Source organism: Taudactylus pleione, unplaced genomic scaffold (genome assembly GCF_031769625.1).
Source record: "Taudactylus pleione unplaced genomic scaffold, aTauple2 ptg000089l, whole genome shotgun sequence".
NCBI lineage: Eukaryota > Metazoa > Chordata > Amphibia > Anura > Myobatrachidae > Taudactylus > Taudactylus pleione.
This window is the reverse complement of record NW_028284491.1, coordinates 10,294,595-10,309,827: the sequence shown is the minus strand read 5'-3', so window position 1 is coordinate 10,309,827 and position 15,233 is coordinate 10,294,595. Positions and strand designations below refer to the sequence as shown.

General features: G+C 45.6%; 1 protein-coding gene across 1 annotated transcript; it reads right to left on the bottom strand.

Annotated features, from left to right (window-relative positions):
* Positions 1–7,007: 7,007 nt before the first annotated feature.
* Positions 7,008–14,408, bottom strand: PFDN5 (prefoldin subunit 5). The gene is made up of 6 exons (XM_088469273.1): positions 14,282–14,408; positions 12,855–12,957; positions 12,722–12,753; positions 12,244–12,318; positions 9,622–9,727; positions 7,008–7,309 (listed from the first exon to the last, which is right to left on the bottom strand). Exons 1-6 carry the CDS (start codon positions 14,351–14,353, stop codon positions 7,239–7,241), a joined length of 459 nt encoding a protein of 152 aa, XP_088325399.1. The 5' UTR covers positions 14,354–14,408; the 3' UTR covers positions 7,008–7,238.
* Positions 14,409–15,233: the final 825 nt, after the last annotated feature.

Below are 15,233 nucleotides of genomic sequence, written 5' to 3'. Positions count from 1 at the left end.
GCTCCCAGATGTACCATTCTTTGAGGTATCAAGAAAGACTTTTTCCAGGTGATCAACAAACCTTGGGCTTGTAGAAAGGCAATGGTTATCAGTACATGGCGGTGAAGAATTTCTGGGGAGCTGGCCAACAACAAGAGATCGTCTAAATATAGGAGCAGTCTGATCCCTTGACGACGAAGATAGGCCGCCATAACTGCCATGATCTTGGTAAAGAGCGGAGGGAGCAGTTGAAAGGCTAAAAGGCATAGCCTGAAATTGGTAATGTTGCTGTAGTATAGCAAACCGGAGATATTGTTGATGAGAAGGCGCTATAGGTACATGTAGTTAAGCATCCTGAATGTCCAGAGACACCATAGCCAGGATAATAGAGCAGAGAGTATCCATACAAAACCTGGGCACTGTGATAAACTTGTTCAGAGACTTGAGGTTAGGCCAATGAGACCTGTTGGGCTTCTGAACTAATAAAAGGGTAGAATAATAGTCCTTCCCTCGCTGTGCGGAGGGGACTGGATTTATTACTCCTGAGAGCAGTAAGGACTGAATGGCCTTTTGGAGCAGCAGGGCCTTGCTTGGGTCCTTCTTTGCAAAAGAACTGCTGGGGCGGTCGCCTGAGGAAGGAGATAGCATATCCATGGGAGACCACTTCTCTTACCCAGGCGTCTGTTGTAGCCCGATGCCAGAACTGGGCGAATCGAAGAAGTCAGGGGGAGGCCTGCCCCGTCAAGACTGAAGGCTTGTCTTCAGATTTGGTAGGTGGACGTCTTGAGGACGAAAGGATGATGTCCGAGGCTTTGTATTATATGCAGAGGGCAGGAACGTAATCCTGAAAGCTGCCAAGGTAGTCACAATTTTGTCCAATTGTGGCCATGCAGGATATCCCTTGAATAAGGCAGAGACTCCCAAGCCTTTTTAGAATCCGCATCTGTCTTCCATGAGTGGAACCAAAAAATATGGCGTGCTAAAGAAGTGGCAGATGCCTTGGAGGCTAGGTGAGTCGTATCCATAGCGGCTTTACCCAAATAGGAGGCTGCATCTCTAATGTGAGATATGTAGGACAGCTGTTCCCTCAAAGCATTAGAGGGAAATGCCTCTGCCTAACTCTCAGTGGCTTTTGCCACCCAGGTCGTAGCCCTAGCAGGATGAGTAATAGCTCCTGTAAGAGAGTATATAGATTTTAGACAAGCTTCCATCCTTCAACCCGTAGTTTCCTTCAAGGAGGTTGCAGTATGGATAGGTAATGTAGCATTTTTGACCAGACATGTCACGTGGGAGTCCACTGCTGGGGCTACTTCCCATTTAGTGCAAGCAGTAGCCGGAAGAGGGTAAAAGGAACGCTTAGGCAGCTGAAATCTTGCATCACTCATATCCTCAGATAGCTGATCAGAATGGGGGAAATTCTGGTAAAATTACCTTTTGCCATTTAAAAGGTTACAGTTTTGCCTTAGGAGCAGGTTCTGTCTCTTCTATTTGAAGAATAGATTTTACAGCTCTTACAAGTGCAGGTATGTTCAATTTAGAGGGGTATTTCTCGTCTCCTGAGAGGGGAGTCAAACTAAGAGAGGTCTGCATCTTCTGCCTCCCCAGATGATACATCAGAATCTGATAGCTGGGTAGACTAAAGGGTCTCTCTTTTTGCAGCATTTGCTGAAAAGCTGTAGAGGTATCCGCCAGACTTTGCACTAAGGTAGAAAGTATGTCTACCCATGGGGTAGGCAAAGGATTTGCAGGGAGTACCTGCTGTGGCCAATTCCATAGGGGAAGCTACCACGGGGACCATTGGATGGTCCATACTTTTTGCCAGCACTTGTGAAAAGGTAGCCCAGGGGGGGGTCCTGAGGAGAGGACACCATGGCTGATGGGCCCAGGTTAGTATAACATGATGCACAAAGACCATCCTGAATTAAGTTAAGCCTGCTGAGCAGGACTTACAAGACACCAGTGGGAGGAGCAGGCTGCTTGTCATTCTTACCTCTGCCAGACATAGCTGCAAGAATAATGTAACACAATCTGACACAGTGCAGTGAGCAACCCAGACGTATGTGTAATATGGCACAGTGTAGTGTGCAACAGCGATATATAGTATGTGATAGCCCACACAAATATATGGTGATGTGAGGGACAATGAACCCCTTATACCTTTAGTATGCCAGGGTTATAGCAGAAGGGAAAGGTATAAGGCGACAGTCAAATGAAAAAGAAACCAGCAGAGCTCGCATGTCACATACAATGGAGAATATTCAATATAGCTGCAGTGGGCACTAAAATCAACTACACAGACCGGTGAGGGAGGAGCAGCAAGACCGCAGTGGAATGGCGCCCTTAGCTGGGGGAGGGGCTGCAGGGAGAGCACCTCCACTTGCTGACATTATCCACTGGGTCCCCTGGCCTGTAAAATATGCCCTGTGCCAGTAATGCCCTGGTGGTCTAATGGAGTCCCAGATGAAATAGTCTCCACCTCAGCACCTCTGGTCTGTCTCCTAAAACCAGAGGTAAGACTGCGCATACACGTGGGTTCCCGCAAGCTGGGATCCGCCTTACCTGTCCCCTTGATTCCTGCCTGCAGTCTGGGGAGTCTCGCTAGCTAAGTCCCCCTTAGATCCCCACTGAGAATACCTAGCCGGGGGCTGGTGTCACGGCGCCACAGCGGGGTGATGGAGCAGCAGTGCAGACATCCCAAGGACTGTCTCGTGCTGCTGCTCATTAGTAGAATGAATGAAAATAGAATAAAAATAAGCTTGGGCTGCTTAATAGCAGTCCCATTAAAATGTTGATCCAGCTCCTGTCGGACACCAACAAAACTGAGTTGCCCTCAGGCTGTGGGCGGGGTATAGAGAAGGACCAGAGCATCCTGGGATTGAAAAGCTTTTCTGTTGGTGTCCCATCCTCCAAGTCCCACCTACACCCCATTGTCTCCCCTGGGGAGCCCTATGGACCTTGATGAAATTGACATTAACAACCTTTATAATAACCATTCCAGATATGTCGTTCAGTGCAGGCACCCTCCCTCATCCCCGAACATGCACAACCTGTTATCGGCAGGTTGGCCTGCATGTTTAGGCGATGATTGATGGCGAAACGACCAGCAGGAGCTTGCATTGCTGTTCGTTTTCAACATTTTAATGCATGACTAATGAGTGTTGTTGTAATCGTTCAATCACTCTTTTAAATAGGTTAGTGGATATGCACCTTAATGCAACACTGTGGCCAAATTGTGAAAGAACAGCCATGGTTTTACCAGAGAAGAGACTTTAGGCAGCAGATCCACACATGTGAATACTGATCACAGATACAGGCCACAAATGATTACACTTTAGTATTGTAAATAAAACATTGTGGTTCTGTATTAGGATTGTTTAATTGCACTCCACAATAGATAAAAGCATACATATATATACTATTCTATATTGTTTGGCATATGAAAATTTGTTTTCTTATAATCTGGACGCCGCACAGCACATATACACTTCATTGTATTCAATATATTCATCCATGTAATTTATGACATAGCTCAAATAAATTGGTTTCCCTAGAATCACATTGTACCTTGAAATCTGTGGGGTTAATTCTATTATACCCCTTTCAGACATACTGAGATTCCTGGGATTTTGGCCTGCCTCGGCCAAAATTCCCGGATCTCATGTCTGTGTGAAAGGTACCTTCCCGGGTAGCCGTCCCTGCAATCAATCAGGGCTTTTCCCGGGACTTAAGTCCCGGGAAATTACCCTGCTTCTGTCTGAATGGTGCTACCCGGGAATTTACTACTCCTGGGCAGCACCAAGCAGCTTTTTCATGTAGCTGACAGCGCAGAGCATCCTATAGGACGCTCAGCGCTGCTGCTTTGAGCTGACAGCTCAGAGTGTCCTATAGGACGCTCAGCACTGCTGCTCACCACCCCCAGCACCGGCCCGCTGTGCCACAGCAGGCTGCCCGCACTCCAACTAAACCACCAGGGAATTAAAATAAATGTTAAAATAATAATAATAAAAAAAAAACTGCATTACGATTGGCCGGCTTTTGGCTGCTGAATGATGACATCATCATCATTAGCCAGAGAGGGGATAGGCTAGGAGGAGCAGACGGCAGAGAAGAGGCAGGTAAGCAGAAAAACACTGCTCTTGTCTGAAAGGGGTCTACCTGGGAATTTCCCGGGTAGACACTGTAGTGTGAAAGGGGGGTCTTGACCAAATACCCGGGAATTTGCACAGGAGAAATTCCCGAGTCTGAGCAGGAAATTTCCCGGGTTGTATGTCTGAAAGGAGTATTAGGTGCGGTTGGGTTCTGCGAGCCATTCACATGGCAAACTCGCACTGCAAGTGACATTTGCAATTCAGTGCCAAACTCGCATTCATTTTCCAGATGAAATTCACATTTTTGTTTGCACCCCTCTGAGCAAATAACAGGTAGACAATCTTTATTTTTAAGGTAAAAACAACGGTATATAGTGCATAACCTCTAGTACACCATTCCCAATGAATAATCACGCACTTGGAGGCTTATAAATAGCATAAGTTAGCCAATCAAGACGGCGTTTACAGGTAAATTTCTCTAAAAAGCTCAATAATGGGTTAAGTGATATGGGGACAGGTACGTGGAGGTGTACGTGATGTGGGACAGGTACGTGGAGGTGTACGTGATGTGGGACAGGTACGTGGAGGTGTACGTGATGTGGGACAGGTACGTGGAGGTGTACGTGATGTGGGACAGGTACGTGGAGGTGTACGTGATGTGGGACAGGTACGTGGAGGTGTACGTGATGTGGGACAGGTACGTGGAGGTGTACGTGATGTGGGACAGGTACGTGGAGGTGTACGTGATGTGGGACAGGTACGTGGAGGTGTACGTGATGTGGGACAGGTACGTGGAGGTGTACGTGATGTGGGACAGGTACGTGGAGGTGTACGTGATGTGGGACAGGTACGTGGAGGTGTACGTGATGTGGGACAGGTACGTGGAGGTGTACGTGATGTGGGACAGGTACGTGGAGGTGTACGTGATGTGGGACAGGTACGTGGAGGTGTACGTGATGTGGGACAGGTACGTGGAGGTGTACGTGATGTGGGACAGGTACGTGGAGGTGTACGTGATGTGGGACAGGTACGTGGAGGTGTACGTGATGTGGGACAGGTACGTGGAGGTGTACGTGATGTGGGACAGGTACGTGGAGGTGTACGTGATGTGGGACAGGTACGTGGAGGTGTACGTGATGTGGGACAGGTACGTGGAGGTGTACGTGATGTGGGACAGGTACGTGGAGGTGTACGTGATGTGGGACAGGTACGTGGAGGTGTACGTGATGTGGGACAGGTACGTGGAGGTGTACGTGATGTGGGACAGGTACGTGGAGGTGTACGTGATGTGGGACAGGTACGTGGAGGTGTACGTGATGTGGGACAGGTACGTGGAGGTGTACGTGATGTGGGACAGGTACGTGGAGGTGTACGTGATGTGGGACAGGTACGTGGAGGTGTACGTGATGTGGGACAGGTACGTGGAGGTGTACGTGATGTGGGACAGGTACGTGGAGGTGTACGTGATGTGGGACAGGTACGTGGAGGTGTACGTGATGTGGGACAGGTACGTGGAGGTGTACGTGATGTGGGACAGGTACGTGGAGGTGTACGTGATGTGGGACAGGTACGTGGAGGTGTACGTGATGTGGGACAGGTACGTGGAGGTGTACGTGATGTGGGACAGGTACGTGGAGGTGTACGTGATGTGGGACAGGTACGTGGAGGTGTACGTGATGTGGGACAGGTACGTGGAGGTGTACGTGATGTGGGACAGGTACGTGGAGGTGTACGTGATGTGGGACAGGTACGTGGAGGTGTAAGTGATGTGGGACAGGTATGGGCACTGTGATATGGGGACAGGTATGTAAAGGTGTAAGTGATGTGGGACAGGTACGTGGAGGTGTAAGTGATATGGGGACAGGTACGTGGAGGTGTAAGTGATATGGGGACAGGTACGTGGGGGTGTAAGTGATGCGGGACAGGTATGTGGAGGTGTAAGTGATGCGGAACAGGTATGTGGAGGTGTAAGTGATGCGGAACAGGTATGTGGAGGTGTAAGTGATGCGGAACAGGTATGTGGAGGTGTAAGTGATGCGGAACAGGTACGTGGATGTGTTGTATTGATGGGAGAGGGGTCTTTTTTACTTGCAGATCAGAGGTAATAGTGTTTATGCCAACTTTTTACAATCTTGGATGTTGTCTATACAGACATCTTTCTGTACCCTAAAATGCTGGAAGACTTTAATTTGATGAGAAACACTTGCTTGCTGTCGCTTTCCAACCATCAATAAAAAGTGCAAAAAAAATCAGCCATTTGACACCTTTTAAAAGACTTCAGTACTTTCCTTATGGCCACTAACAGTCCTCTATATTGTCCTGCTATCTCACTTGCCCTATTTTTGGGTCCAGGATGGTTTCCAGACTTACTCATTTTGTATAAAAGTTGCATACCCTCGCCATGAGTACCGCAAATTGGCATTTCTAACTGAATATTGCATTTCTCGGGTGAGCGCATTCGTGCTATGTCTCCAAGTTTCATGAAACAAACTCACTTCTAACTGAATTGACCCCCCAAAACCATTAATCTGTGGCTGAGCACCTGACAAGTGTAATGTTTCTAATTGTCTCTATATTGGAGTAAGATTGTTTACGTTGAACAATGATGTCAGCAAATTACAAAAGGATCTCTTCCTAAAATTATTATATATGTACTGACAGAGTTCATGCATGATGATCTAGGTAGAAAGAAGCATTTGGTACTGAACTAAGATCTTATACAGTTCAACTGAGCAATTTATTGACTTTTTTTTTTAATAAAGAATGAGTAAAGACCTGTTTTATGCAACTAAAAAGGCTTGCTCCTTAAGTACATCCATTACAGAACTCACCACTCCTTTAATTGTTTTACTACATGTTTAAAGTTACTGGTTTTACAGAAACAGAACCAGGTATTACCCAGACCAAAAAAAAAAAGGTTAAAGCCTAGAAGAATAAACAGACCGTGAATCATCTGATTTATTTGAATGCTTTCATAGCTTTCGAATACAAAATAAGAACAAAAAACAAGAAAAAATAAATTAACCCCTTGGTTGAGGAAGCAGAACTGTCACAGTCTGTAGCGTGACTCTCGGCTGCTGTCTGTTGTTGTGAAGGGGTTTCCTGCCTACGCAGATAGGGGTAACAGGCGCTGTGTAGAGACACTGTGAGGAGCACTCGCCATAGACTGCACTAAGCCTTGGATGTGCCCGCTTGAGCTGCTGTCAACTTCTGGATTTTTATACTCATCATTTCTATAACAGCTGCAGAGATAAACATATAGATAAATATGCAATTAGACAGTGTACATTGTGACTGAGAATTAACATATATATAGTTATACTACAGATGGAGTTAACTGTTGACACAATATTTTGTGGCCATCACCAAAGGGTGATATTCACTAAATGGATAAAGATTTTAAAATTAGGATTTGGGACCATCCAATTAGGTTGGAGTTTTAGGGAACTATGCTTTGTTCATTTGTGTCTCCTGTTTCCCTTTCTCCCCTTGTTCCCTACCTCTTGGTGTCTCGTCCTCGCGGCCGCTTTTCTCTCTAATATAGAGGGTTGAATTGTTGTACATGTCCTCAGATTGATGGCTAATAGTATAACATAGCATTGTTTTTTATTTGGCACGTTCTTGGTCTCAACGGAGACCTTTTAGTATTACTGGACTATCTGAATATCTGTGTTTATTCTCCTGTGTTATACGCAAATTATATAAGTAACATTAACACAAAATGTATATTGATGTGTTTGTTGATTTTATTCAATGTCCAGATAATACATTAACAGTTACATTATGTATATGTTGACCTTACCGTGTTTCAATAAAAAAATTTTATTTAAAAAAAATATATATATTAGGATTTGGCATGTATATTTGGTACTGCCTATCAAAAAAGGTCAGCACGATAATATAAAATGTGTCTCTTAATGAGGGAAGATCTTTCAGTTAATAATATTTGCTCAGGAAAAAAGTTAATAGAAAACTTAAACATTGAATCAAACCTACAACTTTTGCAGTACTGGCTTGTATGTTTCTATCTTCATCCATTGGGCAGGTGTCAGAAGCCAAAATGATGCATACATATTAAATAAATATATATATATATATATATATATATATATATACACACACACACACATTATATATACACATATATATATTATATACACACACATATATATATATATAGCGATTCTATAAGGGTCTAAGGGGGCGATTCAATTGTTTTAGACGCCCCCTGCAGGGTGTCTATACAAATAGGCGCCCAACGAAGCAATTCAATTGTTGCTCTGTTTGGACATTTAAAGTTGAGGGGCAGGGATATACTTCTTGCAGCCTCCTAAGGCTAAGAAATGTGTGTAAAGTCCGGTTTTTCGGGCGACCTAACCATTTCTTTAGACAGGGTTAGCCATTTGGTGCGGCTAAACCCGATGCTTTCACCCGAACTGAGAAAAAATTAATTGCTCCATCGGGCGCCTATTCGTATAGACGTCCAGCAAGGGGCACGCAGAAGATCTGAATGGCAGCCTAATAGCTGCAATGCTTTGGGGCGATCTTACCTTTAAAGGCTGTGTTGCAGGCGAGTCTCAACCCAGACAAGATGCATAGTAATTATCGTGTTTAGTATCTGAGTAATACTTAGTGTAGAAAAAAAGCATAGCAATTACCATGTTTGAGATGGAGCATTATTTAGTGTAAAACTGACCAGAAGGAAAGAGTTGGTCACCTTAATATATATTGTAAGTGAACTGAACATTCCCTGCTTTTAATATAGATTTCAGCTTGGAGTGACAATGATGTCTACACAGTATTCCCAATGATACAACAGGAGAGATCAGACATGCATACTTTCTATGTAGAACCGGCAGACACTTTGACCCTGATGTGTTGAATAATTGCTGCATGCTAAACGCAAAGTGTTCAGTGTGCGGCTGTCATTGAACACTGCAGGTCTCAGTCAGCAGGGTCCTGTAGTAGAACAATCTCAACACTTACCAGCCTACTTCACTACAGTGGGAGAGGGAGCAGGGGTATATTTATGGTGACTGAGTTGAATAAAACAGTTTTAGTGGGTTTGCTGCACCTTGAATTAACAAGACAATATATAGACTATATCAGAATCCTAAACAAAGAGACAAAAAAAGACTGGGCGCTAATCAATGAATCAAATCCTGGATTTAGAATCCTAAACTATTATTTCTATAACCACAGGATACTAAAAAGAGTAGTGCTCTTTGTACTGCAAACATTTATATACATGTTATAATCAGAGGCAACAAGAACAACCAACTAATGTTTCTGATTTTAAGACCTGGCTAAAAAGTGCAGAAAAGAGCCAGAAATACATACATTAGTTTTTAGATAGACCAACTAATATTTATCTGCTGTAAATATATCAGGTTTTAGAGCAGTACTGGCCGAGTATTTACATAAAGAGGCACCATATACTATAGCTATGTGCTGTATTCTGCAGAGGCTGTCGGGGATTGTGGAGGACTGCACTGATTGAGAGGAACAGGCCAGTACATTATATTACCCTTCCTACAATAAACAATGGTGTCACCTTGTTTCATGGCATGCTTTTCCTGCAGGGCTGGCTGAATCTTCTCCATTTGTTTTGTAAGGAAATCTATCTTTCTCTTAAAGAAATCTTTGGCATCAGCAGCAGTCTGGACAGATTTGTGAATCCACATGGAAGAATCACAATACAAAAAAATTTGAAAAGACAGTAGATCAATATGAAAAATATACAGCAAAACATAATAGAAAAATAAATTAACAAAAAAATATGAGATATGGTAAGAACTTACCTTTGTTATCTCTATTTCTACGAAGTCCATAGGGTTCCACAGGATACCTTGGGGTATAGGTGTGACGTCAGTCATCGGGCACCATAGAGTTAAGCTTTCAGCCTCCCAGGATGCACTAGGGTCCCCCTCCTATACCCCGTCCCCGAGCCAAGGCATCTCAGTTTAGTTTGGTGCCCAGCCGGAGTCGGGTGCACCTGTTGGAGTGGGGGCTAAGAAAAGCCCCTGAAGCTTTCTACATGCAGCTGTGGCTGCACATCTGGAAGTACAGCATGGACAGTCACTCCTGACGTCCATGCTGTCTTCCCTACACCCCCGCCGGTACCAGAACGCTGGTACCGATCCAGGGATGCTGGTGAGCATCTGGGGTCACAGCTAGCGGTGACCCCAGATGTTCCAGGCCATGGCCGGAATCAAGGGGGACAGCAAGGTAAGCAGCAGGGTCCCGCGGTGGGTCCCTGCTGTTACATGGTCCAGAGTTCCCAGGCAGGGGGCTCCCTGATGACTGGCTGCAGCGTGGAGCCAGGTAATAACCTGCGCTTCCACTACCCCCCTGGGACAGCGGATCGCAGCAGAGCGGTAGCACTGCGGCATCCCGGGGGTTAAATGCATGCCAGGGGAGCGCGCCTTCCCTGTCTCACAGCCGGCGCCTCCCCCGCTGCACACAGCCCTCTCTGCAACACGCCGACTGGCCCTGTGGCAGCGCTCCTCCCCCAGGCCAGCCTCCACTCTGCTCCTCGGCGGCCATCTTCAAGAACGCATGGTGAACGCTGCTGGAAGTCTGGACGGAGGCATCGTGGTCTGGGTCCCCCCGCATACCTCTCCTCCGCTGTGGTCAGGTCTGTGTATGCAGCGCTGTGTCCTACCAGACTCTGGGTCTGTGTAGTTGATTTATCAGTGCTGGTTAGTGCAGGAATTGAGTTTCTTTGCATTGTATGTGACTGTGCTAGCGCTGCTGCCTGTACTTTCCATTTCTGACTGTCAGCCTTATTGCTGTCCCTGTCTTTCTGCTAAAGCCCTTGCGGTGCGGTGCTGCAGGGTGGTCTCTCGCCTTTTTAAAATTGGTGAGAGGGGTCACATACTTTCTACCATCATGTCTGAAAGTGACTTTCCTCTCCGGCTACAGTGTACTACGTGTAAAGTACGTTTAGCGGAGGGGGAGGGTAGCGCGGAGGGCCTCTGCCGGCAGTGTTTGTCAATGGCGCGGCCTATTACGGTTACAGCACCGGTACAGGAGCCGCCCTGGGCTTGTTTCGCTCAGGCGCTTACAACCTCAGTGGGCCAGTTAGCTCCGCAGCCCGCGTTTACGCAGATGGGTTTGTCCCAGCAATCAGTGGTGTCGTCACCCATGCAGGGTTTCCCAAGACAATTGGTGGTACCCCGCAGTCTCCCTATTTCCCCTCTCCCGGTTTCTCAGGAGCCGGCGTGGGTTAACTCCCTGACGAGTTCTGTACAGCACTTGTCGGATGTGTTGCAAGGGGAGTCTGTGATGCGGCCACATAAACGGCCGGTGGCGTCTCTGTCGGCTCCTTATGAGGATGACGAAGGGACGTCTGATGATGGGGAGATTCTGGATCCTTATGATCAGGAACCTCTCCATACTAAGGACGCTGACGCTAGGTCCAAGGTGTATATTCCTGGACTTATTCGGGCAGTCCGCACAGCCTTGGTGATTGAGGACGAAGTTCCCCCAGCGGCTAAATCCAAGTATGCCTTTTTTAAGGATGTGAAGGGTGACGCCACAGTCTTTCCTCTTTCGGGTCAGTTGGTGGACCATTTAGAGGAGGCGTGGAAACAGCCTGGCAAGCGATACCAGCCGCAGAGGGGGACCCTAGTGCATCCTGGGAGGCTGAAAGCTTAACTCTATGGTGCCCGATGACTGACGTCACACCTATACTCCAAGGTATCCTGTGGATACCCTATGGACCCTGAAGTAGAAAGTAAAAGACATCTAGCAGGCACGAATCAGTGCTAATCAGCAAAGTTTACAGGTGGCTTATGCAGGCTACACACTTGTCAATATATATCGTTCACAGACATATCAGGTTGGCCCTGCAGCACAGCTGATGCCGATATATCTGAAAGATATATTGCTGCATCTGCATGTGTGCACGGGCAACCTGGCGACCGCCCATAGATATGCTGTAGGACTGCCGTCACTGACAAGACAACTCGGGCAAATTTAAATGCCTGCCGAGTTGTGATGTCAGGCAGAAGACACACCGAGTGGTCAACTGGTAAGTGTGTATGGCTTACCAATCACCCAGTTGGACTGCTGATCGATCTGTCCTAGTATGTATCCAGCATTAGGAACATGTAGCTCTCCAGCTTCTGTGGAACTATAAATCCCAGCATAAACCCACAACCATAACACTCACCTTCTCCACATAATATCCAGTACCCACATCTATTAGCACATTGGACACATCACTTAGCGTTCCAGGGACATACATCTACAGCAAGGAGAAGTTAAGGAACGTACTCCAACTGTTTGGCCTTAACAATTACAATCCGTTTACAAACTGCATCTTCATCCCACTGTTTACCGCTAGAGACTGCACCTTGATTTTACTGCTAGTCCCCATCTATGAGAGCACAGACATTCATTCACGAAGAACAAGTAATTTGCATGTTTAGGGGGAATTTTACAAAACTCGAACAGATTTTTAAAATGTTGAGCAATATATAATGCAAAAAACCCATCAGGTTAGGAGCATTCACAAAGCAAAGCAACAGCATCGCTCTAAATTACATTGCTTCCAAAGCAGCATAAATAAACCAAAAAGACAATTCTCTGTGTCTTTCCTTCCCCCTCAGGTTTATTGATTAACCACAATGCTCCAGTCAAAAGGATACAGAACTTGTCAGAGGAACAAGCAGTTGTTTCCCTGTCCAATAAAACAGAAGAAAATATATAATGATATATATATTTAAAGGATACAAGTTATGTTCAACGAAGCAATGCTTATACTGTGCACCGGTTACTTACCTTCATTACTTTTATTTAACACATTCAGACATTCCTTTGCCTCTACATACTTAGTTTGCACCACTTTCAGCTGAGCAATAGACGTGGACAGGAACTCCACTTCCTATAATTTAAATGTAAAGTGAGAAAAGTATTAAAAGACTATGGCAAGAAGTGCATACATGGAGCTTTCATTGGCATGTCCTGTTTTATGCTAGTAGAATATGGATCAATCCCTATGAGACAGCTATGAATGTAAGAACATGGCTGAATGAACCAGCTTTGTCCATGCACTTCTCATGTACTGTACCTGAACACAAGTAAAAGGCAGTAGTAGTATAAGCAGATAAGAACCACTTGTGTGCACTATTCCTCAACCAAACATACACTAATACTTTCTAATTTATAACTATGCAGTGATGTAGAGTATTAGAGTATGAGTATGGCTTAGCATAGCTTAGTATTAGAGTAGAGTATGGCTTAGCATTTAGCCCGATCACAAAAAGAGAAAAAAAAAACATTGAAAAAGCTTTGGGGGAATTAAAAGTCACAATTGCACCTATTCCTTCCATGATTGTAGTCCACTATGACAATATATCAGGGTAACATGTTCCCACAAGTAACATGAAGGTAAATGCCTGAATGACTGATTTCATTGATCAATAAGCCACTACCACACTATTACAGAACAAAATACTAATGATCAGCAGGAATGCATGTGAAAGTGTTATCACCTTTGTATAGCCTGGCTTGATATCCGATAACATCATGTATTCCACCCCACTGGGCGCGATTTAGAGGTGCATGTAAAGCTGGGTACACACTGAGACGATGTCGGCACGATATGTAGTTTCCGGCCGAATCGGAATGACATATCGGCCGCATAGCTCAGTGTGAACGGCCAATATGCGCACTCCAGCGGCGGCTTGCGACATCATTCGGTCAGCCTTGCTACATGACCAATCGGACACAAGCGGCCCCGTTGCAGGTAAAGAACAAATGATATACACAGAGCTGCATACATTTGTATTGGGTATCTATTGCCTTGTAAAAATTACATTTGTGATATTAGTAATAACAGCGGCCCATTATCTGTGTTGTTATATATGTCTAGGAGTATGTTAGGGAACAGTTGGCACAACACATAAGGAGGGGGCACAGGGTGAGTGTAATAGTAGTGAGCAGCACTGGGGTATCCATTGTGTGCCAGCCCCTCAGATGGCATATCAACCCAAGCATCATCCAATAAGAGTACAAAGTGGGTATATTTATAATGCACAAATAAGACCAGGGGCCCCCACACGCTGCCCGAGCTCCTGCTAGTGTCTGTACTGGTCATGGATGAGCCGCGTACGGACACCAATGAGGAAGGGCAGTAGAGAGCCGGCACGCTTATACGGTGCACTGATAGCACACAGCCGCCTGAAGTCACCCTGTGTGAGCTGTACCTGATCCAGCTGACTTTTCAACCCCTCCAGCTGCTGCAGAGACAGGTCGGTGATGTTCACGGTCTGCGCCATCTTTGGGGAGGAAAAGGAAGACAGACTTTCATCACAGCCTGTGTCTGACGGCAGTTACTGTAACTCTCGCGGGATCTTTCCTTCTATACTACCGGCGGGCAGCACTCTATGGTACAGCTTCAACTCAGTTCCATGGTAATGTCTAAACTCCATTCCATGGAATCCGTCCCAAGGATGGCCATCGATGGTATGAAACCATCAGCTATGGCCATCGATGTTTCACGCAATGATGGTCATTCCTCGTTTAATACCGGCTGTGCAGTGGGCACCCATTGATGGAGACTAGGGATAGACATCGGAAGCCCACCATCAAATGATGGCTGGGCTTCTGCCATTAAAACTTTCAATGCAATGGTAACGAACCATCGCATTAAAAGAATTAGGCTCGTATTCAATTTGATCCGAGCCGCGTAAACGCCGACCGCCTGTTTTCCAGGCGTTAAAGCATCGTGCACGTGCCCGCGTATCCCCATATTCAATTTGATAGTAGGCGAAAGCGAGACTTGGAGATACTTGGATCGGTGGTATAAAAACGTGAATTTTCGGGAAATAATCCTAGGACCCCCCTAAAGATGTCCAGACATGGGGGATCACTATGGGTACCCCCGTTTTTGGCTGCAAAAGAAAGTCGGGTTTTTAAATAGCTGTGGCATGTGTTTTTTTTTTCCAACTTTGAAGAAGTGATGCAGAAGAGCATTTAGCTTATTTTTTTCGTTTTTAAAAATGGTCCCATCAAATTTGGGGTACATAAAATGGGTACTAGCATATTTTTAAGTCCCAAAACGCATTTTATTAAAATTCTGCAAAAATGTACCTGCCACGGCTATTTGACACCCCAACTTCCTTCAGGAGTTAAAAATGGGGGTACCCATAGTGATCT

Bases quoted from the DNA above. Each gene is read 5' to 3' on its own strand.
- PFDN5 (XM_088469273.1), bottom strand. From the start codon at position 14,353: ATGGCGCAGACCGTGAACATCACCGACCTGTCTCTGCAGCAGCTGGAG. The intron at 12,958-14,281 runs GTACAGCTCACA...TTTAAATTATAG, and splicing joins TGAAAAGTCAGCTGGATCAG to GAAGTGGAGTTCCTGTCCAC. The intron at 9,728-12,243 runs GTGAGTGTTATG...AAATCTGTCCAG, and splicing joins CTGGATATTATGTGGAGAAG to ACTGCTGCTGATGCCAAAGA.